The sequence below is a fragment of the Coloeus monedula genome (genome assembly GCF_965178545.1).
Source record: "Coloeus monedula genome assembly, chromosome: Z".
Lineage (NCBI taxonomy): Eukaryota > Metazoa > Chordata > Aves > Passeriformes > Corvidae > Coloeus > Coloeus monedula.
In genome coordinates, this window is record NC_138822.1 from 57,377,873 (window position 1) to 57,403,930 (window position 26,058).

The 26,058-nt window shown below is 39.4% G+C and overlaps 1 protein-coding gene across 1 annotated transcript in view; it reads left to right on the forward strand.

Moving 5' to 3' along the window:
• LINGO2 (leucine rich repeat and Ig domain containing 2) overlaps nucleotides 1-19,254 on the forward strand; it is a gene marked incomplete at its 3' end in the record, with an annotated part of 165,019 nt that extends 145,765 nt beyond the window's left edge. Inside the window, exon 2 of the mRNA XM_082302169.1 lies at nucleotides 17,398-19,254. Coding sequence (XP_082158295.1) covers nucleotides 17,434-19,254 — 1,821 coding nt within the window. The 5' untranslated portion in view covers nucleotides 17,398-17,433. The remainder of the gene's footprint in view (nucleotides 1-17,397) is intronic.
• Between the last annotated feature and the right edge of the window lie 6,804 nt (nucleotides 19,255-26,058).

Here is a 26,058-nt window from a genome sequence, read left to right on the forward strand (position 1 = left end):
GGGTTCTAATCTGAGATACCCACTGTTGGTAATCGTAAAAAAAAAGAACGTTTTTGTACCTTCCTACCTGAGGAAGTCCTGTCTGGCTGCAAGAGACTATACCAGATGCATCAAAGCCAACGGAAAACTTATAAGCTTAGGGAAAGTCTGACAGAGAGTGAAATCTTGCTTATTTAGTATGAGTCTGATCATACATTTTGTACACAAGTGCAGAGACACTGGCAAAATGCCTTGCTTGAGGAAATTAATTGAAGTTTGATTCACAGCACTGCTGCTTCCAGCAATACCATTGGCAAGCTGCTTGGACTTCAGTGGAACAAGCTCCTTTTCATCTTCTTACCTAGTAGAAGATTTAGTTGGAAGTGAAACAAGTGTGTGAGACCCCTCAAAAGTCTTCAAAAACCACAATGTCATTTTAGGAAGCTGTGCCTGCATTCAGCAGTGGTAATGACATCTGACAACATGCCCACTCAGAACTGAGAACAACAGAAGTGGTTCCCATATCCATGATTAGTCCAGGTTTCAGGTGTCCACATGCAAGAGGCACAGGAGTCTCAAGCATTGTGAGTACAAGGCACAGGTTCATATTTTGCAGTGCTGAAGTCATAGACACCTTAACGAATTTCAACCCAAACTTGCTCACTCTGAATTCTCTCTGAGACAGAAGAGACACAAAAGAATACCCATTTGCACCAAGGAAAAGGATGATTCTCTCTGTTCTGTTGAAACATCTTTTGAGACATCAGACTTTGACCAGATCTTTGGCCAGGCTCTTTTTCAAATAAAACTAGATACTAGAGATACAGCCTTACACCCTAAAGTAAAATAGACATTTACTGATATAATCTATGAAAGCTTGATTTGACAAGCCTGGGTTCGGCAATCAAAGCAACCAAAATAAAATCATGATGATAAGATTAATGTTAGGTCAGATACTTAAATCTTAAGAGAAAAAAATAAAAGAGGTGCATGAAATAACAAATCCGATCACAGGTGTGAATAACAGGTGGGGGATGTCCTCTCAGCAGACCTGCTCTGTCCTCAGTCTTAAGCTGAAGCATTCAGTTCTTCTGTCACGGCATAAAGGCACAAAGCAACAAAAAAGAAGGGTGTAGAATTTTTGAGCTGAGCTCAGACAGTTTTACATGGGAAGAGGAATACCTAGAACTTATCGTGATGCCACTGAATTGGTTATCATTTAAATATTCACTAATAAAGTCCTCCTTTAATAACTGCAGACACAGCTTGCATTCTTTCTGTTTTGAAGGAGACTGAAAATGGAATGTTGGATGATTGCTGTTTTATTTTAGTACTGATCCAATTACGGTATATAACTACTTATAAGGAAGAAGTTATGATAACCTCAGGAAAGGAGGAAAACAGCAAATCATTTTTATTTTTCCTTAGACAGAAAAGACAATATTATGGAAACACTGAACACTTTTCAGAGCATTTTATCATCTGCTAGGGTGAGGTATTGATTTCCTTTAAATTTATTACTCAGTTCTGTGTATATATAATTATATGGAGTAAGGAAACCTATAGTCATTGTTCTTTTGCCTTTCCAAAAAAAACCCCTAAAAATATATGAATTTTAACCTTTATGAATCTTATACCCATAGCAGCTGCTTCAGTAAAAGACAGATGATTGGTCATTGGTGCATTCTTTTCTTCCCCTGGTTTCATTTAGGCAACTAGTGGAATTGCTGAGCCATAATATTGCAATGTTTTTGGATCCAGTTGGATGTGGAATCAGGAAATCAAATGGAAAAGCATAGAAAGCTTTGGAAAAAAATGAGCTCGGGGAAGAAAGGGAGCTGGTTTTGCATTTCTGTCATGCACAGGAACAGAGATTATTGCTTTACAGTGGATTTTATGAGCTGTGAGTTATATAAAAGATGCTGAATTGAAATATGGGTGCCCAAAAATACCAAGATGTACAGGACGAATCAGTGCAGCCCAGTTGTTCCTTTCTGAGTATCATTCCTCTGTATTCTGAAACAAAAAAGCTGAATTGGGATGCAATACTGAGAAGCAGCCTGAGTATATCTTGATTGACCTTGTGTGAGGCCTTGAACAGCAACAGAAAGCCATGGAACTTAAGAGTTTTTTGAGGACTCAGTTTGGCCAGTCAAAACATTCCTCTGAGGTTTATGGCTTCTCCTTACATAGAATATGTGTACAGTCAGAGATCATGAATGTGGGGTATTCAAAAAAATGATACCACAGATAACCATTTCTTAGTAGACTTACATGAGTGAAGAGTGTTGGTTTTGCAGGTTTTATTGTCTTTCTGTCTTAGTCATCCCACTTACCAGTTCCTGAACCATGAAGAGTAGCACACCTGGCAATTTCATACCATATGGAAAGTTAGCCAGGATTAATTCCAGTGAGATTTATGGCAGAGTGCAGCACTACTGATCAATGGATATCAGTGTGTTGAGCAGTGGAAATCTCCGTCTCAGTGTGTCATTTCAAGGCTAAAATTTTCTTTTGCAACTGCATGGAGTTCAATTCTGATCCATTAAGTCGAGGCTCACAAAGTATCTAAAGCTACCCAAAGACACTTTAAGATAACTAAATGTATTTGTGCTACCTAGACCTCCCAATTGAAAATGATCATTGGATACTACGTGTGACTTTGGCCTGTAGCTAATTTTCCAGTTAATTATTTCTGAAGACTAAATAACTTAAATAAATAACCCATAGGGAAAAGGAGGTTTTAATTTTTAATCTCCTTGCTAGAGTTACTGAGCTGGGTCTTAGTGCCCATGGATGAAGCACTAGTACATATAGGATTTTTGAATTTTAGCAAACCTTTTGACACTCGCACAGTATCATTCTGGACAAAATGTCAATCACACCACTAGACAAGTCCATAACATTTTGGGTAAGAATCTGGGTGATGGGTTGGGTTTAAAGAGTTACAATGGCTAGGGTACCTGTGGGGTTCCCCCATGTTCAATTTTAGGGCCAGTGCTCTTTAATGTTTTCATAAAGGCTCTGGATGCAGGAATAAGTGTACCTTAAATGAGTTCACCAATAGTACTAACCTAGGAAGAGCTGGACTCCCTCAAGGGTAGAGAGGCCTTACAGAGAAATCTGAATAGACTAGAGATTTGGGCCATAACCAACTATGTGAAATTTTAAGAGCAAGTGCCAGAATCTCCACCTGGGACAGGGTAATCCTGATTATACATTTAAACTGGAGAAGAAGAGGTTGGAGAGCAGCACTGCAAAAAGAGATCTGGGTTGATGACAAGTTGAACATGAATCAGAGGTGCCCTGGCAGCCAGGAGGGCCACCCGTGTCCTGGGGGGCATCAGGCACAGCATCACCAGCCAGGCAAGGGAGGGGATTGTCCTGCTCTGCTCTGCTCTGCACTGGGGCAGCCTCACCTCGCATGCTGGGGGCAGTTTTGGCTGCTTCAGTATAAGGAGGACAACAAACTATTAGAGTGTGTCCAGAGGAAGGTGATCAAGATGGTGAAAGGTCTCATGGGTTAAGACTTAGGAGGAGTGGCTGAGGTCACTTGGCTTGTTCAGCCTGGGGATGAGAAGACTGAGGAGTGACCACATCTTAGTCTACACCTTCCTCATGGGAGGCAGCAGAGGGGAAGGTGCTCTTCTCTTCTCTTTGGTTACCAGTGATAGGACATGAGAAAATGCAATGAAGCTGCATTAGGGGAAGTTCAGATTGGAGATTAGGAAAAGGTTCCTTACTGAGAAGGTGGTCAATCACTGGAACAGGCTCCCAAGGGAAGTACTCAAGGCACCAGGCCTGTCAGAGTTCAAGAAGTATCAGGATGATGCTCATACTCTTGTGATTTACTTTTAGGCGGTGCTGTGAGGAGCAAGGAGTTGGACTCGATGATCCTTATAGGTTTCTTTCAATTTGAGAGATTCTATGATTCTATGATTGGAAAAATTATCATAGTAATGATCATAGCCCTTGTTCAGGAACAGCCTGAAAAGAAAATCTCATTTTCCATCTAACTGATATCATCCTTGTACCTATACATGCAAATAAACACTGCTTTTATGATCATTCTTGAATTCTTCATCATTTCAGTAATGTTTGTAATTGTGGTAAGTAATAAAGCTTAAGACTGTTGTGAATTTTTCAAGTGAAGTGAATTATAACTTACTGGCAAGGAGTTCAGAGAAAATCATATTATATATTCCAGAACAAAGGGACATCATCAGCATCCTTTGCTTTGTGGATATCGTTTCACCTCCAGATTCAGAGGGCATAATATTCATACAAGGTAAATAAATGTCTCTTTTGTTTTTCCCTAGCCACTACAGAGATTTTGCATTTATATAGTGTCTGCTCAAAAATTATGCAGATGTGCAAGATCTCTTCTGGAGCAGATGCTGGAAGATCTCCTGTGCACAGCTTGGATACTGTCATTTCTGTTCATGCATCCTCCTTTTCTGTATATGCATTCTTGCTCCCAGGACTAGTAATACTGAAAATATGCAGTGCTTTTAAGAATTACCCTCTTTCTGTTCTCCTCTTCTTCGATTTTTCCAGTTACTCTGTGGCCTAAGCTATTTTTCAGAGCTAGAAACTAACTGAAAGCATGAAAAATCACATACAGCCTTCATAAAGAGGTCTATCAATGCTTGCTGTAGTATAAAAGTCTATGTCACACAACATCTACAGTAGCTTTTGAATAAGTGAATTTGAGTTGATAGTGTGAATGCCTTCGGTCTTAAACTCCCAAATGATATGGTCTCATCTGATTTCTTACAATTGTCTTTGATATTAATGAGCTTTTAATTAGGAATAAAATGGAGACATCATTATGGATAGATGTATTCATGCCGACTCAAGTATTCTTTTTTTTATTTATTTATTTTTATTTAGGCCATCTGAAAGTGCTCTGGCAATAGAAAGCTATTCTAGCATTAATCTTATTTAGGACAAGGACAAGTACATTAGTCTTGAAGAGTATTAGTACAGATGGTATAAACAGTGCTCTCCTTTAAAGACATCTAAGCATATGTGCATTTTTTTGAGTCCTAGTATGCATGAACTGGTTAAAAATTATTCATTGAAACTGTTTCTAGATAGAATATTATGGTTTTAATGAAATGTAACAATATAGAAAATGTCTTGAGGGAAAAAATAATTCACTGTAAAAAAGTTTACAACAAATGTTAAAAAAATTTCAAGAGAAAAAGGCTTTTGTTTTATGTAGACTTGCACTGTATATCTGTAGAGTCAGGTAGAAAATATAACCTGGATCTCCATCTTTGAGCTGAATTCTGTAGATCTAAACCAAGAAGAAAACTCCTGCAAATATATAGGTGTAGTTGAGGTTTACTACTCACCTTGAGGAGGGAAGTCCAGCAGTGCTATGAAGAACTGTTGCAGGTCTTCCGAGAGACTGTAAGTCCATAGAAGAGCTTATAATAGGTGCTGGACAATGCAGCAGTCACAGTGCTTGCAGCTTTGCACCAGCTCATTGCAACTCGAGCGTCTGCTGTCTGGCATCAGCCTCTGGACATCACACATAGATAGGACAATTGTAGGACACAGCACCATCCACTATTAATGTGATATGTCAGTTTCTTGAGGAAGCAGCAGGGTTACATAGACGTCTTCCCATGAAAAAGTAAGAAAGAACAAAAAATGTTTTCTAGCTTAGAAACTATACACAATTACTTTTGTAACTAGTGCTAGCACATTAGGGCAGCTGAGAAAATCCAATATGGAAAGCTGTGCTTTCTAATCCCTTTATCTTGATTAACCAGGAAAATAAATGTATTTGGCATACTGTTTAAGTGTTAGTTGTCTTCTGCTAGTAATTAAAGAAAATGTTTACCAAATACATACTAATTCAAGTAGCAGAGGCTATACCTTGTACAAAAATTGTTTCCATTAGATCTGATACTAACAGAATGAGGTGCAGTTTCTTAGGAAGTATCTCTTCTTTCTAAATAAATATATAAACATATATAAAAGCATCGAGGTAACAGGTCTCCATTGCCAGGATTTGGAAAGTTGCTAGTGATACCATAGTAAATGTGAGTACAGATTTCAAGCAAATGGGTGACTGTAAATTCTCAGAAGAATAGGTTTCATTTGTGATGAGTAGTTTGTATGTGAAGCATAGAAAAGTTAGCAAATTTCTGTTTGCATCACTTGGAAGCTACCTACAGCTGTGACACTAAGAATTCTGCAATGGGCCAGGCTCAGATCAAGGGCTTAATTATGATTGATCCAGCTAAAAAAAACTGACTACCAAATTTCATCTGCTTGGCATCTCCCACATTATATCTCTTTCTATTCCTTTTTCTCTCAACATAGAGGCTCAGTTCAGCTCATGCTGACACCAGTAGATATCTGGAGTAACATTCATGGAGTATGGGTACAAATAAAGCAGACATTAATGGTTGTGTCTTGTCCACCTGCAAACATGTGACATCTTATTTCCGAATGCACTACCTTTATCTATCTTCAGGCTGATACTGAGTCTAAGTATATTTTAACAATGCCTTTAGCAAACAGGAAATCTCCAAGGCAGTTTGCTATTCTCTTCTTCTCTCAAATGTATATATTGCAATCAACTCTATTTTAATTCAAAGTGCATTAGTTTTGTGCAGCTGTTCCTAAGGTATCTTCCTGATCTGAACTATTAAGTGACTACAGTTAGGTCTATCATGACATTTTTTCACACATGACCAATTTGTTGACTAATGAGTTGGAATATATCCCTTCTTTCCTTTGTGCCACCCTCAAATACCGGCTACAATTTTGTGCTAGGATAGCCGCTCTGAATTCGAAGCCATAGTATCAACTGAGGGCCTTCTGACAAGGACTAAGAAATGTGCTTATTTCCTTTTTTTATCTTTAATGTTTAGCTCCTGTACTGTCTTTCCAGACTTTGACTATTCATGCAGCCAAAAAGAGCAGCAGCAGATAGATCAGCAGCTTGCAGCAAGGTTGTACTGTGAAGGCCTTGTGTGTGATGGTATGAAGATGGTCCCCAGAGAATATACTCCCTGCTTTGTCTGATAGGGTTTCAGTGAAAGATACAAATGTAACTTCTGTGAACATGCTTATTGAGGTGTGAGAAAATCACACAGGATTGGTTTAAATTTTTCTTGTGTTAGTCAGATAAATTGTACTGAAATTACCTGTTGCAGCTTTTCTAAATGTGTCTTGTCTCCCCACTACCATATATGCTATACCCGCATACTTTAGAAATTCCTGTCTTAGTACAAAAGAAAATATATTGGTTTCAACTTCTTTAGCTTTCCCATTTAATTCAATTTTCAGCTATTTTCAAACAATTTTAAACTCTATCTACCTCTAGGTAAGAGAGATTAATGTTACCCTTGTGAAATGAATTTGCTTTTTTCAGATTTACTTAACAAAAAATGTTTCTTAAAAATATAGGTTTAAGTATTCAGAGCCTTTTGGCTAAAGATCCTTTGAATTGTGTTATGAAGTAACAACAGCCCTTGTAGTACTAATTAAATGATCTCTTTTCTTTCCTGGGCACATTCTCCGTACACTTTATCCCCTGCATACCATGATTTGTCACCAGGCTCTGTGTTACTGCCATAAAAAAAAAGTCAGGGACCCAAGTCAGTAGATTTAAATAGCTTGAAACCCTTTTTGGTGACCACAATCACAGGACTGTGGTCGACACTAGAATTAGCTCTACCAGACCCATACCCTCTGAAGTACTTTTGGTTTCACTTTTGCCCTGTTCAAACATAGAGTTGCTAGGGAAAAAGTTCTCAACTCCTCATGGCACATTAATCTGTCTGCCTCTCTTAGAAGGAAATAAGAGGGAAAATTGTCACCTAGATTTCATGTGTGGGCAAGATAACAAATAAGAATTTTTGGTTTTAAAGCTAACAAAAATGAAATTATGCCAACGGGAAGAAGCCTGCAAAACATATTGTCGAAGTTACCAACAAAAGGAAGTCAGCTCATGACTGGGACAGCAGAGTTCTCTGGACTTTAATGTTCACATATTTGAAGGAAACATCCATCTTTAACAGGTTATATCAAGAATGCTTCTTATAATGATCTCGATACAGTGCAGATTGCTTGTGGTTTCCTAAATAGATTACTGAAGTGAAATTCAAGTATGCTTGAATGTATTAGCCCTCAAAAGTCTGCTACCAATCCAGATTTAAAGCAGCTTCCTCTTTTTTTCAGTAGCTTTCCATCACCGAGATCTTCACTCACTGAAGATGAGGAGTAGCTGGATATTAGAATTAAAACTTCAAAGGAAATTCCATCCCTGTTTTTCTACATAAGAGAAACCGTCCAGGCCACAAAGATGTCATCTGTTCTGTTATGCCCAGACAGTTTTAGAAGAAAGACTGTTTATTTCAAGAGGAAGATAAACTTTTAATGTAGAGTTGTTGTTGAAAAAAGAATCCTACTCTTTAATCAATGCAGTCAGCCTTCATACTAATTTAGTTTTCTGTTCATTTATTCAGAATTCATTAGTTACAGCAGATATGAATACCAAGTATAGTATTTAACACTTTCACATTCTCTCGCCAGTGTCCTGTTCACGGTAGCAAAGCGTTTTAAGGTTCACCTGCCTAGACACACTGTGAAACACAAGGTCCACTTTGAAGTAATGAATCCTGACTTGCAAGAGATTTTTAATCTTTTCTAGAATCTTTAAATTTTCAGTCTGCTGCATTCCCCAAGACTAACAAATTTAGCTCTTTGTTGTCATATGACTTTCCCTCCTGTACTACAATAACTTCACCTTTCTTCCCTTGTGATAAGTTGTTGTCAGTATTTGGAACATTAAAATCTTGCAAGAATCATCAGTGAAACAGTGTAAGGAATTTTGCTTTGTAACCCTTAGGATAAATCAACTTCATTAAAATGTGGACTCATGCATTGTTTTTGAAGTCACATATCACTCAAGGGGCTACCATGCATAGACACTTAACACCAGGTCTAGGGATGGAGTTCATGTACAACAGGTGGCTGGTCTTCCAATACAAAGCAGCCCTAACAAAATGCAATATGAACTACTTAAAAGTTGTACTGTTTTCAGAGATATCAGTCTAGCTCTTTCTCTATTATTGCATTATCATATTTAGGTACATCAACACATCTATTGCCACAGTAATTATATTGTTCTGGTCTTTGCCACTGGATAATTATCTCTTAGCAACATCACTTTTTACCAGTAAAATAGGAATACTATTGAATCAAGCTAAGTGAAGTGTGCAAAAGAAATTTTATATAATTCTACCTTTCAAAAATCTGCTTCTGCATTCAGGAGGAATTGATGATAGAAAAGATCTGTCATTCACAGTAGCTCACTAATTTATTCAACTAAGAATTCTTTGTCAAAAACTGTTTCTATGCAAATATTTGCAATTTTTATAAGGTAGTTGATTGTGTGGGTATGATAGTAGGGCTATCATCCCTGTATGGTTGATTTATATCATTAACCTTCACCAAAAATGTCTGAATTTTATTTTACATCCAAGCATCATTTATAGCCCTTCACGTAATTCTTCATATAAGCTTTTCATAATCTTCTTCCCTTCCAACTTATCAGCAAGGTCAGTGGAAATATCAGTGGAAGTTTCTACAATTCTTGCAAACATTTTCAGTTTCTTTTTCTGTTATTTATGCATGAAATGTCTCCTGCGAGACAATCGTTAAGACTTACTATTTTTTCCTTCAGATTTCTTCCTGAGGTTCACTTTCTATGTGAAAACTGAAAGAAATCGGTAAATTAATCTTAGAAACATTGCTTTAAAAACAGAAGGTGTAGTGATGGCATCATTTCTTTGCTTAATTTGAAGAATATGGACTTCAAAGCCTTGTACAGATAATTAGTATAATTACATGAATTTGTCACTGTGATTTTCTTACCTTCTGTCTTTTGGCACACATGCTTCTTTCACTTTGATTCAGACAAAAATATAAGTGTTTGGGGTAAAAACTATACCCACTTGTTTAGTTTTAAAATGCCTGATACAAAGATTTTAACCAATCTTAAAATAATTCTATTGGATAAGTAAATAAAGAAGGTTGCTCTAGTTGCTCTTTTTGCTTTTGTTTTCTTTTTCTGCATTATGTCTTTTTTAATGACCTGGGTCTCATCTTTTCTTCTGAAAACAAATGCAACTTGACTAGTTTTTTGAGTTGATGTTAGCCCAGGGAGTTTTTACTGATGACTTAGTGGACAAGAATGATCCTAGGACAGCAGAATAATTAAATCAAAACTTTGCTTCCAATTCAATGAATTGTCAGACTAGTGGTTGTTGCAGCAACAACCACTTGTTACTCAAGGATTCGTAAATCTATTTATTATCAGAATGCAGACAGCTACTTAATGTTTTCAGTTTACTTAAATGATGAGATGTTTAAGAGATCAATAAAGGGAGAGAGAACAAAATCTCTGTATAAGCATAAAGGCTTGATCAAAGAGACAAGGAATATAGAACACCTAGGTTCATTTGAATAATTCCTGAGATGCTCTGATTTAAAGAAAAATCATCCTTTTGAGAGTGTATAGGCAGTCTTGACTTAGTCTGTGATAGAATTTGGGAACAATACACTAAGCTTAGATAAATTACAGGCACAAGACCTGGTGAGGCAAAGCCTTTGCTACAAACTGGCTCTTTCATTGAAAGAACATATGATGGGAATGTCCAAATTGCTTAGTCGAGTCAGAAAATTCCAGTCAGGATTTCATACATTCTCCTAGTGTCATTGTGTCTCACTGTAGGACCATTTCTAAATGACTAATATTTTCATGTGTCATTTGGCTGTACCTAGAACCATCTCAGTTTGTCTCTTGTTGCAGTGACCGCTACCGTCCACTGCCCAGGCTGGCTCCAGCAGTGTGCAGCAGGAGTGGGGAGCAGCTGGAGGCACAGAGCTTTACAGCTGCTCCTCTGAAGCCTCTGCTCTATCCAGGGGAGCACAGGCTCCAGACACTGTAGCAGCCAGCAGCCCTAGACGAAGGGAGAGATAAAAAGTAGCGGGGAAGCTTGCCACAGAAGGTCACCCAACTTTATTAGAAGGTCACCCAACTTTATTAGAAGGTATCCCCAGAGGACAAGCCCAGAGCCGCTGCGGGCAACACCTTATAAGGGGAGGCATTATGATGGGGATGGCTTAACAGGGGACCAATAGGGATCTTCAGGGGAGGGATATGGACAGGGATAGACATTGACATAGGCCAATAGCCTTGAGGGGTGGAGGGAAATGGATCACATGCCCCAATGGGGTGTCGAGGTTTAGGGGATTTCCAGGGGGGAGGTATCAGAAGGGGCAGGATCTCAGGGGATTGACAAGGACCACATAAGGATAAACAGGGAGGGCTTAGGTGATAGACACTGAACTTTCGGGGATAACGGGAGGGGTTTGGGTGATTGATGGGGAACCGACTAGACCAAGGGGAGGAGAACAACCATATAGGGAACACCGGGGGAGCAGCTTGGATCTGGGACAAACCAACTGGGAATGGAGGTAGGGAAGGTAGGGATGAACCATTGGGGTACAAAGAATATACAAAGAACATATAAAAACAGAATAAAAACACACATCACCACAGTCTCTTATCTTCCCTTCATCTCCTGGGCAACACTTCCTACCATTGCCACCTTGGGCACAGTCCAGCAGCAAAGGTTCCTCACCCTTCCTGCCCTTACCTCGTCTGGTCCAGCACGAAAGGAGTGTTCAAGAAAGCCAGATCAGTTGCTCTTCGAAGAAGACTGCAATAGGTACTTGAGAGAGAAATCTGTGAGAAAAGAGTTCCCAAACCACACTGAGCTGGTCAAAATTTTGCACCACAGTAATTCAGTAGTTTTAGCTGCACATATTCAGTATCTGTCTGCTCAGCACAACAGCAACGCTGTTTTGTTGCAAAGATTTGAACAATGGCTTTGGCTTACTGCTCGCTGAAGTGTGACAGATGATGACAGCCATGCAAAGACAGAAACATTTATACTCCTCAATATCTGCTCCCTGCTTTAAAATACAACAATGCTAAAATTCAGCATTCAGAGGAGAAACAACCTTACACAGCAGAATAATTTACTATCCTTAAACACAGGCTCATAAAAATACCCATCTTGAAGGACTGCACACCATGAAAGGGATCCACATTGGAGCAGTTCATGGAGGGCTGCAGCCCATGGGAGGGACCCATGTTGGAGAAATTCATCAAGGACAGTCTCCTGTGGGAGGGACCCCACGCTGGAGCTGGGCAAGAGTATGAGGAGTGACAGAGGCAATGTGATGAACTGACCACAGCTCCCATTTCCCAAAACCTTGCACTGCCTTACAGGGAAGGGAGAGAAGATGTGGAGTGAAGTCAAGCCTGGGGAAAAGGGAGAGGTTGGGGCAAATCTTTTACAATTTGAGTTTGTTTCTCACTATCTTACTCTGATTTGACTGGTAATAAACTAAAGTAATTTCCCTTGGCTAAGTCTCTTTTGCCTGTGATGGTAGCTGGTGAGTGATCTCTCCCTGCTTTATCCTGACATGTGAACCTTTTGTTATATTTTTTTTACCCCGTCCCGTTGAAGAGGGTAGTGATAGAACAGATTTGGTGGGCACCCAGTGTCCAGCCAGGGTGAACCCAGCACACATTTTTAAAACAGGTACTTCACCTGGTTCTCAGGATTCACTGGTAGCATTTAAGTGAACAACCAGTACAAGTCTGTCTTGTCATGCAATATTTAATCCTAGAGCATTTACTGAATACAGTATCTTTTTGTAAAAAAAATACTGTATTTTAGAACCTATATTCTTAAGTGACCTCAGCATCAGGCAAAATTGTCATCTCTGATGTGATCCACTGGAGTTTTTTGTCTGAAAGACTGGGTAAAGGGGAGGGAAAGGTAAGATCAACACTATGAAATCAGAGCATCATGTGATGCTAATGCAGCTAATGACAGAAACAGATCTTCTGACCTTTTCTGGCTAAAGCTATGTCCCATACAATACTGAAGCATCAGATGGGACATGGAAAAGACCATAGTCAAGTGCACTCTAGCTTTCCGCTCTAGAGGCTTCAAAATTCGTCTGAGGGAAAGGGAAAAGTGAAAAAATATGTAACATATGCATGATTTGGCACATTCCTATATATGATATTTGGAATTGCCCTGCATTCTAAGAGCACATTGTGTTGCTTTTAATTTTTTTTAATTATAGTTTTTCAATTTAAAAGCTACAGGGCACTGTACATTCTTGTAAAGCACTAGTGGGGAGATTCAAAGCTTCAGAACTTTGTACAAACTGATTTGCATTTCAAAGTAGTAGAGATGGCTGGTTTGGGTGAGATTGAACAGAACTATTAACTAATAACTCTAATGAACTTTCATAATTGCACAGCTGAACTTTGAATAGGGTCCTCTTTTGAAAAAGAGTATCAGCCAACAGTAACTTGACTCCTGACTTTGGACTTAAAGAACAGAACCAGAGAAAGACAAAAAGAATGTAATTAGTTTATTTTTTAATAAACAACAACTTCATGTATTTCATTTTTTAGAGTCTATCAAAACACAACAAATACTCCATAAAGGCCAGGAAAACAATTTTACAGGTTGTCATTCACGTTCAAACATAGAAAAACTGTCAGTTCTTAATCATTTATGTTTTTTGAATTTTCATCTAGCAAGCTATAATTTTAGGGAAGCACTCTGTAGTGCAAGACACAGTACAACCACAGAACAGTAAGACTATACTTCTAGTTTACATTTATATGTGTGTGTGTGTATACATACTTGCATGCATACATTTTACTTTCTTGTATGTATCACAATGAAGAGAGGGATGCAAAAAACTACAATGTTGCAGATGTTTAGAGGTAATTCCTATACTGGCAAAGATAAAGTATGTAGTGCTGGTTGTTTAAGCAGGAATGAAAGGCATCATGTCGAACACTGACGCTAACAGTTCAGCACTGTGCCAGTGAAGTCACCAATTAATTAACATCCCACAAATCTAAAAAAATACGGAAAATAATTTTTCACTCCAAGAAATCATCTTGCAGAGAAGAATATCTTTTAATGGCATTATTTCACTCTGATTCTTGTAACAGTAGCATTGTTGATTAACAGGTGTATAGTAATAAATAATGGTGATCACACTGACATGAAATGTACTTTACAGGTGAAACTGTATCCTTTATTATTCTTAGGCTGAAGGCAAAAGGTAGGCCCAGCTAGTGATGTTACTGGGCATGTCCTGAAAATACAACTTTACATTCATTAAATTCAAATGGGACCACATGCAATAGATCATCAAAAATCACTGTAGGCTTCTCCCAAAATTCACCTTGTCCCACACATTTCACTTGCTAGACCTTTTAACCCTAGCCTGAGATAAGGTTACATTTTTTATATAATGAAGATGAAATAATTTCTCCTTAAAGTAGTTTAAAGCTTAGGATATAGTCACAGATTTGCTTAGCAGAAAGAATGGTAGTATCATCTGGATCAGTGTAAATTGTAATAATACATTTAATTTCTATTTTCTTCTAACCTGTACTATTGATCCAAGTTTTTCTGACTTGATATTTAATTTATTATTTATCCTTTTTGAAATGTATTCACTCCAGCTCATATCTCAGTCCTGAATCTTGCTTCCTTGCAAGTGCGTACACAGAGATGCACACACCCTTACAGATAAATATATATCCATCTCATTATCTGTGTGTGTGTCTTAGCAGGAGACTACTATTACTGTTTGAAGTGCTTCATTAACACTACTTTTCTATATTCCAGCCACAGTCAAAAAATCCTTTTATAGTCTTTTATACTGTCCACCTTCTACTTTGTAGTCCTCAGAAGTTTTAGTTACCAGGTGGATTGGATAGCTGCAAAAAGCGTTTCATATTTTTTCTATCTAAACCAAACACTCCAGGAATGCTCATCTTCCACTGAACCTGTTTACTTTGTGCTTCATACATTATTAGATGGGTAAGGTAGGAAATGAAATCCCTGTGTGGCAGAAGTATCAGTATGAAAGGACTAACCTCACAGACTGAGCTCTGAAAGTAACGATCAGAGCACCCCAAAGGCTCTCTGATCTGAATTCATTGCAAACACCTAACTCACAGTCCCCTATAGGTTTGCAGTTTCAACTTAGTGCTTAATGAAGTGAAGTTTACCTCTGAAAACCTTTGTCACAGCTGGACATAACTAGCAATAGTTACTTGCAAGACTACAATTTAAGGGGGAAACTAAATCTCAGTAGGTTGTCCTTCTAGAAAAAGTGGAAATGTGCTTTTATAGGTAATATCCTACAGAATAATTTTCATCCAAGTCTCCAGTCTATATGTCAAAACCAGCATGCAATGTGCCTCATATTAATATATAGTCTCTGCATAGAAGTGTAAAAATGGAAATACAAACCCACATCAGTCAAGACTGAAATTCTTCCACAGAGTTGTGAGAGGAGTGATATATGTGCATCATTCATGTATGGTCAGTCAAAGAATACAGTTTATATTGAGTTCCAAGATAAATGCTTTTTCACTCAGTTCAGTTTTTAACAGAGCACAACAGCTCTTTATTTCTCAGTCCAGTTACAATGGTACTAATGCTTACAATCCAAACCACCCGGTTCTTGTTTAGAAATTTTTATTATACAATAAGATCAACAGATCCAAATACCTGTTCTTTTTCTTACATCTTGAATCTCCACTGTTCTGATCATCCACAGTCTGAGAGTGCAACCCTTCTCTGTCAGGCAGGATGATTTGGTGAGTTATTACATTCCAAGTTGTGTACCAGCAGTGTGGTGTTCCTGAAGCAGAGTTAGTGGTGGGACTTCCTTTTTCATCAGCCTGCAATTTACTCAGTATTATTCTGATGTGCTTCAGACAGCTTATTTGCTCAAATAGCTGTCTGCCCCATCAATTTAGTTGTACCATACTTGTTAATATGTATTTACCCCTGTGTACAGGAGGATTTCTTTTATATTACAATCCATGTGATAGCACATAGACCAAAAAAAAACTTGACTCCAACGTCAGTTGCAAACTTCTTACACAGTAGCCAGATGATCCTCAAATCCCAAAGACACAGATAAGGTGGATGCTTGGCCATTGGGTAATTTTGTCATTGCGGGTAGGACCAGATGGGCAATAGTCAACTGTGCAGGCATGAGACGTAGTTACAGGCAGGAGTTATGTAAATATTTTTACAAGTATAACTAAAATGAAGCCCAAATTAAACAATCCAGAAAAGGCCTCACAAGGCCTGGGGCCCATTATAAGGCTTATTAATATTATGAAGCTTGAATCCCAGCACTATCACTTAGCCCCATCAAGTTGGCTGTGCCATAGGAGTTAAGGCACTTCTACAGTCCTTGCTTGCAGTTTGCTTTACTCTGAACATCTCAAACACACCTTCCTTTGATGAACACCTATATCCTTTCTTCTTCTTTTGAAATGGGTTTTTGTTCATCTTCATTTAGTAGCTACTGTTGAAAAAGTCTCTTGCCTTTGGTGACTAAACCTGAAAAGGGCATCCTTTGAAGAAGGATAGCTAATTAATAGGGGTTATCTTGTCTTCTTCTATCCTCATTTTTAACCTGAAGGCCGGAATGAATAAATCACTTACCAACTGCAATTTCCGTTAAATCTGTGGTGCTTCTTTGGACATTGCACTGCTTAAACACAAACAGCTCATCTTATCTTGTTTTTGTCTTCCTAAAACTCGTTTACACATCTTGGAAGTACAAATATGTATTCTGTAAACCCTTCTCAGGTCTCGGTTTCTAAAGAGTCACACAGAATATCTTTGTGCAGTAAAAGCAAAGAATCAATTTGTCCTATTGCAAATTCTAATCAGAGATGCACCAGTTCTTCCGTCCTCATCTGAGCCATTGTGTATGCATATGTGTGAACAAGCTTCATCTATTTATAGCTGTAATATATGCAATAAATGTTAAAAGGAATCTTTCCATTGTCAAGGAGTTCCTTTTCTGGATTATAATGCATCATTAAGATTTGCCTTAAAACACTAATGGGAGGCATAAGCTTGGTTTCACATAACCTCACAGAAATCCAATGCTGTAAACTTATCACAAATGCTATTAGCTCTTTTTGCATAGTTTATCTCTGGGTTAATTATAGCACTCTCTTGAGGAAACCTACTGAGACTGAGAAAAGACTGAAGCCTCGTTTATTGTTTGCAGTAGGAAAAGCTGGTTTGCCTTCTCTGACATCTGGAGGAAAATGCTGGCTAAACAAATCCTTTGACTGGCCCTATGATCTTGAAGTAAAATCTGCTTTTTTGTTGGTCTTGACATTCACAATAGGTTTTATTGTTTTGTTTGGTATGAAAACACATGCTTTTGCTTTGCAATGGTACTGTTCTTTTTCTGCAGACTTAACTTCTCCCCTTTCCCATCCTCACCCCACAGGCCTGTGACGGAGGGTTAGCCCAGATCAGTGGAGTCATGCGTCACACAGCTCTAACATGCTGGCAGCCGTTCCTGGGTCTGGCTGTGCTGCTTGTCTTCACAAGCCCCACCATGGGCTGCCCGGCCCGCTGTGAATGCTCAGCACAGAACAAGTCTGTCAGCTGTCACCGAAGACGTCTGATGTCCATTCCAGAAGGCATTCCCATTGAGACCAAAATCTTGGACCTCAGCAAGAACCGACTGAAAAGTGTTAACCCTGAGGAATTCACATCATACCCGTTGCTGGAGGAGATTGACCTCAGTGACAATATTGTCTCCAATGTTGAGCCTGGAGCCTTTAACAATCTCTTCAACTTGCGCTCCTTGCGGCTGAAAGGAAACCGTCTGAAGCTGGTCCCCCTTGGGGTGTTCACTGGGTTGTCAAACTTAACAAAGCTTGATATAAGTGAAAACAAGATTGTCATTTTGCTAGACTACATGTTTCAAGATCTGCATAACCTAAAATCCCTGGAGGTTGGGGACAATGATTTGGTGTATATATCACACAGGGCCTTCAGTGGGCTGCTTAGCCTGGAGCAGCTTACCCTGGAGAGATGCAACCTCACAGCCGTACCAACAGAAGCTCTTTCTCACCTCCACAACCTCATCAGTCTGCATTTGAAACAGCTCAACATTAATGCTTTGCCGGCGTATGCCTTTAAAAGACTGTTTCGCCTGAAAGACCTACAGATAGAGGCCTGGCCACTCCTGGACATGCTGCCTGCCAACAGTCTGTACGGTCTCAACCTAACTTCTCTCTCCATCACAAACACCAACCTGTCTGCGGTACCTTACTCTGCTTTTAAACACCTGGTTTACCTGACACATCTCAACCTCTCTTACAACCCCATCAGCACCATCGAGGCAGGCATGCTGTCAGATTTAGTGCGCCTGCAGGAGCTTCACATGGTGGGGGCACAGCTGCGCACCATTGAACCACATGCTTTCCAAGGGCTCCGATTCTTGCGCGTGCTCAACGTGTCCCAAAACCTGCTAGAAACCCTAGAAGAGAATGTATTCCATTCCTCCAAAAGCCTTGAGGTCCTCTGCATTAACAACAACCCTCTGGCCTGTGACTGCCGTCTTCTTTGGATTTTGCAGCGGCAGCCCACCTTGCAGTTTGGTAGCGAACCACCAATGTGTGCTGGCCCAGACAGTGTCAGAGAGAGGTCATTCAGAGATTTTCACAGCACAGCTCTCTCCTTTTACTTCACCTGTAAGAAGCCCAAGATACAAGACAAGAAGTTGCAGTACCTGGTAGTGGAGGAAGGACAGACCGTGCAGTTGATGTGCAAGGCTGACGGGGACCCACAGCCTACCATCTCCTGGGTTACCCCACGCCGGAGGCTGATCACAACTAAATCAAATGGTAGAGCCACTGTGCTGGGAGATGGTACCCTGGAGATCCGATTTGCCCAAGACCAGGACACTGGGATCTATGTCTGTATTGCAAGTAATGCAGCTGGGAATGACACCTACTCGGCCTCCCTGACAGTAAAGGGGTTTACTTCAGACCGTTTCCTTTATGCCAACAGGACCCCTATGTATATGACAGACTCCAACGACACAAGTTCTAACGGAACTAATGCGAACAGTTACTCTCTGGACCTTAAGACAATATTGGTGTCCACAGCTATGGGCTGTTTCACATTCCTTGGAGTGGTTTTATTTTGTTTCCTTCTTCTTTTTGTGTGGAGCCGAGGGAAAGGCAAACACAAAACCAGCATTGACCTTGAATATGTCCCTCGCAAAAACAATGGTGCTGTGGTTGAAGGGGAGGTTTCTGGACCACGAAGGTTCAATATGAAAATGATTTGATGGTATTCTGCTAGCAGTGCTTTTTCTGTGGCATTAAAACCAATTAAAACAGCCTGGCATGTGGAATCGCTAGGCAGAAGCAGCTTAATGCAGCTGTCAGTGTATCAAAAGGTTATATGAAAATGGAAAGACTATTTGTGGTTATACAACAGAGCCTCCAGACCTTGAGGCAGATGTGTCAGGGCCTTTCATAGAACTGGGAAATTGTACTAACTGTTTGCATTGCAAATACTGGCATTCTGGGGATATCAGCAATGAACCACTGGCTCATGCTCATGGACAATTGTTCAACATTTTCTACTGCTACAAAAGGAAAAAGAAAAAAACCTACAGTGTAGGATTTACATATTTAAAGAAAAAGACACATTTGTCTAAACCACACTCTACAGTGAAATTTGTATCCATATATCTCATTTGGTAAAACTTTGCATCGTCCCTTCTAGTTGGTTCAATACAACAAAAAAATTGGTAGCTTTTTTTTTTTAATCTACATCTATACTGTGTACATTTTGAAGCAATACAAATGAGAGGTTGTGCTTTTAAATATCCACCACTACTGACCCAAGTGTGATGTCACCCATCTTTAACTACCATCAAGCCCAAATTAGATGCTTGTAGTTACTAATTAGAAATAACATAAGATATTTTTCTCCTCATGTAGAAGGCCAGAGCTGAATAGTTGAGAGCAAAACCGCTCAACTCTGTCGATCTACTCTTCATATAAATATAAGGCGTGTGCCTAGTTTTGATACAGAATGGAATATTTTTTATATCTGTGATATCACACTGGACCAGTTTACTGTAATACAGCCCTGGTTCTCACACAGGGAAGGCAACCCACTAGTCAATGCTGGCATGGAGGAGTTGAGTTCTACCTTGAAGAGAGAGAATTGGTTTTGTTAGCCCTGATTTTAATTTCAAAGCTACTGTTAAAATGTTAATGTGTACTGGGCCAAATAAAGAGCATAATACATTCTGCAGACTCCTTGGGAAATATGGTCATCTTACTCTTTATACAACTGAATTAAAACATACAAACACTCTGCTACTAGGAATGAACTCTTCTCCAATGCCAAGTAAACTACAGTTGTTCATGCATAATATGGGGATTTATAATACTAAAATAATATTTAAAACATGATAGCCTCAAAAAGGCTAACATACTGCCAGATATAATGAACCTCTAGTCACTGTCATTCTCATCTTGTATATTTGTAGATAACACAGAGACGCAAAGCTAGTTTCCAAGAACAGATTACTTAGCTATCCTTAATGCCATTTTAATAACAATGTGGTTATGTTCCTTTCAGGGGCAGTATCTTAGAGCAAGAGGGGCGAATTTTTCCAAATTTTAGGAATCTTTTTTAATGGAGAGAAGACAGAAGTGGAACATTAGTTCAGCACAAATAACCTTTTGTTTGTTTGTTTTATGCCTCCAAAGAAATCCTCAAAAGGCTGAGAAGTGAAATTTTATTCTTTATCATTAATACCACAGTTTTTATTTTTTAAATTCTCACCAATTGCAAGATACAAAGTTGTTCAGCCACCTTTCAAGTTTTCCACCAATTATGAGCCATAGGTTTGTTGTATGTGGTTGATAGCAAATACCATTTTTAAATGATTGGCATAACCTGGAGTAAGGATGACAATGACTATATATATGTTTAACCAGATTAATATGAAAATATTATAAGACAGAACATTCAGATTAATGTGATTAAGAGCCTGTGTTCAATCTTAGTAGTAGATTTTGGTATTTTGAAACCAAAGTCAGGCTGACATATAATGGGATGCAGGTGCTTCTAAAATTAGTATCCACATTCTTGGCAGAGATTTTCAAAGCAGGATAAAAATCTCCCACTTCTATCAAGGGAAATGTGCCAAAAGTTGTAAAATCCAGCTGCACTCCCTAGATGTACACATAACTTAGCTGCAGGACCCAAGGCTAGGCAGTTTTGAGAATCTCTTTTTTTAGTGATTGATCACTGTTTGCATCATTGCTTTATTTTAGGTTGCCAAACTGAGGAGGTTGCAAGCGTTCTTAGAATTTTCTTTACTTAAATTGGCTTTAAGTTTAGAGTTGGGTTTTCTTGCTTCCTTTTTTTTTTATCCTCTGAACTAGATAGCTGGAGATTTATGGACATGTTTGATAAGAATACTCTTTGTTCTATGACATTTGTAGAACATTAATATAACAGAATAACCCCTGACTAAATTCTAACACCAGGGAAATTATTTTTGTTGATGTAATAACCACTGCACTGAAGTCCAAAACTCTACTGTACCTTAATGTGGGCAGTTAAAGAAACAAATGGGGATAAAACAAAATGTTTCTGAACTGTCCCTTGAAGACATTTGCATGTGCCTTTCCCTTGTAATTGTTATTTTTTTCAACTAGTAATCTATTGCCCCTGCAGTCATTTCATGTTAAATGTTAAAATCAATGTTAGAAGCAAAAATTCACCTAAGTTCTAGACATTTGCAGCTGATTTCTTCATATTAAATGACACAATAAAAAAAAATCTCAAAAAACACCACCCTAGAAAACATGTACTTTTAGGATTAATTATGAGTTGCTGTATTCCCCTATTCCCTTAGAATGACTCTAAGAAGTGATTGCATTGTTAGTGCACTGCAAGGATTTGTAAGCAGAAATGTGCTTAGTTATCTATGTAAAATGTGTGCTGGTGATGGAAATCACCGCTTGCTGTTGCTGAGCACCGCCTTGCAGAGCTGTCAGTGTTCTGTGTATCGCCTTGAGTTCAGTCAGTATTCAGTTTTTCAGAATCAGTGTTTGTTCCCTGCCTCCTAGCAATGTTCTACTTTTTGCAGCCTACTTATTTCAGCATGGACTTAACAAGGCATATGGCACCTCTTAACAGAAGTGAGGACAGCAAGACTCAGAGACACTTTTTGTCTTGCTCCACATAGTCTTCTTCTTATGTATTTGTGGGACACATACTAACTATGGCTCTTTTGGGTTAATAGGGAATACAGTGTCACAGTCAGACCTAGACAAGTACGTTTTAGGCAATTCTTTTGAGAACAGTGGATGAATGTCTACCCTGCCTCTTGAAGGAGTCACTTCTACTTCTCTGCTGGAGATCAAGGAGACATTCCACAGTGTATTTTACTGCAGGGGAGAAAAAGGACTGGGCTGTGAGGAGGCATCTGACCCATATGGCTCCCCTATCATATATTCAGAAACAGGTGGATAGTGCATACCTGGCACTAAAAGAGGAATCAAAGGTTTTAACATACCTCTGACTTGTATACCAGCTGTTCCCTGTGCTGACACTAGCCTGAATTTACCTGGCAGTCAGTACAACAAAACTCTGAGGAGCAGCAGTAGTTTTGCAGAAAAGGAGAAAACTGAAAACGTCAGAACCAGCAAAGCAACTTGAGAAAACAGGTACCAAAATATCCTTGTCCATAACTCCTGTAAGAGCAATGACTGAGCCTCCCACAAATATATTTTGAAGTCCACTTGCACAGATCAGTACGAAGATCAGAACAGATGAATGTACAAGTGTTTACAGAATCACAGTGAATCACAGAATCATTTAGGTTGGAAAGGACCTTCAATATCATCGAGTCCAATCTTTGACTGATCACCACCTTGATAACTAGACCATAACACTAAGTGCCACACCCAGTCATTTACTGAACACCCCCATGGATAGTGACTCCACCACCACCCTGGTCAGTCCATTACAATGCTTAACCACCCTTTCAGTGAAGAAATTCTTCCTGACGTCCAGCCTGAGCCTCTCCTGGTGCAGCTTGGGGCTGTGTCCTCTCCTGCTGTCACTGGTTGCCTGGGAGAAGAGGCCAACCCTCACCTAGCTACAACCTCTTCCAAGGGAGATGTAAAGAGTGATAAGGTTCCCCTGAGCCTCCTTTTCTCCAGACTAAACACCCCCAGTTTCCTCAGCTGCTCCTCATAGGACTTATACTGTACACCCTCCATCATCTCTGTTGGCCTTCTCTTCGCATGCTGCAGCACCTCAGTGTATTTCCTGACTTGAGGGACCCAGAACTGGACACAGCAATTGAGGTGTGGCCTCACCACTGCCAAGTACAGGGGGACAATCACTGCCCTGGTCCTGCTGGCCACATTATTGCTAGTACAGGCCAGGATGCCATAGGCCTTCTTGGCCACCTGGGCACATGCTGGCTCATGGTCAGCTGCTGTTGAGCAGCACTCCCAGGTCCTTTTCTGGTGGGCCACTTTCCAGCCACTCTGCTCCAGTCTGTGGATATGCATGGGGTTGTTGTGACTTAACGCCAGGCCCCTGCGCTTGGCCTTTTTGAACCTCATACAGCTGGCCTTGGCCCATTGATCCAGCCTGTCCAGATCCCTTTGCAGAGCCTTCCTGCCGTCCAGCAGCAGATAAACACTCCCATCCAACTTGATGTCACCTGCAAACTTACTGAAGGAGCACTCCAGGTCATTGATAAAGATATTAAACAGGATTGGGCCCAATCCTGAGCCCTGGGAACTCCGCTTGTTATCAGACACCAACTGGTTGTGGCACCATTCACCACTCTCTGGGCCTGGCCATTCAGAGAGCTTTTAACCCAGCCATTTTTCCAACCCAGTTAAACTTTGCATAAATTAGTTAAAGAGAACACTGAAGCAGTGTATACAGAAAAGGGTTTTTGAAATGATTTACAATTGATAAGGACTAAGCAGCACCCCACCTCGGCCTTATTTTTAAATTTTGAGATGGTTCTGGGGATTTTTTGTCCCTTCTTCTTTCTTCTTAACTTTACAACTTTCTTTTCAGAAAGTCTTTCTCCACAAAAATGTTACTTCAGTTAGATTCAGACTGGGAGGCTGCTTCTACCCTCTGTACCCACCTCATTACCCATTCACACATGTTTCTAGTGCCAGCAGAGGCAACAGCTCCAGATACAATTAAACAGGAGACTCCAAGGCCCCTAGAGAACTGCTGATGTTACCGGACATTTTTTAACTAAACTTTTTTTAAGCTGACTTCATTGTCACACTGCCATGCAAGGTTTCCTTTATGGAAAGGAATTAGCCTTAAGGCTATCTTTTTTTTCCTTATTTCTTTAATATTGATATTGTGTGACCTGTGACAACAATTATAACATCATGAAGAAAATTAAGACATATTACACATTACATCCTCAGCATGACAAATTGTAATTTAGGCAGATGAGACACAGTAAGAAGTCAGTGTTAATATTTAATAGAAAGTCTTATCTAAACCTTGTAACAGAAGAAAAAACTGGCAAGGAGATAACTGAGGTATGTAGGCCATGTCACAACTGAATCACATCAAAGATGTGAAACAGACTTTGTTACACCATGCCTGGCTATCTGGTTTTGGCGTTAGACTTTCCCAGAAAAACTCTCAGGATATGTGAATGCCAGAAATCTGCATTTAACCCATGAAAAGACAAAGCATTGGCTGGAAATCCAGTAAAGCAAGCAGTTTCTGGCCGCCCAAGGATAACAGCAGCTTCCAGCAAGGATACACAAGAAACTGTAGTCATGCAGTTATTTTGCCTCATCCGCTACTGCATCCTGTGAAAATACAGTCCATTATCCAGTAATAAAATGCCCAATCCTTACCTATTTTCTTTCAAAGGAGGGAACATTTGCAAAGTAAGCTATAATCTGTTCCACCTCCACTCACAGCAGTGAAACATCCAGCAAGAAGTGAGGAAGCCTATTCTGACCAGTTTGCTAATAATCTTTTTCCATTGAATGGTCCTAGGTCATTGGTACCCAGGGCTAGCATGATGGCTGCTTTTTCCATTCCCATCCTCTCAGCTCACCATGTGGCTTGACATGGAGTAGCAGGGAAAAAAAACATATGGTCAAGTTGTCCCTCCTCACTGAACTGTAACTCTGATAAACAGCACAGCAGTAGTGTCTTAGAAATCTCAGTCTGCTGCAGTTTATCCATGGTTTTGCCATAAGACAACACATGGGAAAACATTGGATACATGCTTTCTGGCCTTCTTTCAGTATCCTATGTGATTGATTGCTCTTTGTGCTACGAAGAATGAAGAAAGAAGAGCTAAAAACATCTGATCCAGTAATTTAAAACTTAATTGTGTCTGAAGGAGTTAAAGGAACATCTTTGGAAAAGTCAAAGGGCCTGGTTGCTGGAGAATATCTCAAGAAATGAATGAGATTTTTCAAGTTAGCCAAGAAATTTGGATGCCCTGTTCTTATTATCTGTAATAAGAATTAAAAATTCAATTTTCCTTGGTAGCTTAGAAGAATCACAGTTAGTTCAGTGGCACATGCTCCTTCTGTCTGTCTCCTAGCTCTTCTCAATTCCCTTCTCAGTTTCAAATGACTGTGATGCCAAAGGAAGATCTCTGGATTTGGTTAAGTTTCACTGAATGTTCACATGGCTTTTGGAATCTAGATCTCAAGGCAGGATCTTAAACCTTCTTCAAGCAAAAAATAAAAATAAAAAAGGAAGAAGAAGCTTGAGTAAAACTCCTCCTGCAAATGAAATAAACCAACTTCTGTGAGAATCTTGCTACTGAGATAGTTACATGTGAAAAGGAATCTGCAGTTTTTTGGGGGGTTTGGGGGGTTTTTGGTTTGTTTTGCTTTGTTTTGGTTTTCTTTTTCACTAGAAGCAGGTGGTTGGGTATAAGACCAGCTGGAAATAAAAATCTGTATTTATAGCATCAGCAGAATGAGGAAAGAGCTGGCATAGTCAAGAAAATGTTCTGGGTTATCTCAACTTGAAGGATCTTTTATCTTTACTATTAAAATAGGTTATAGAAACATACAAAAGAACAGACTTT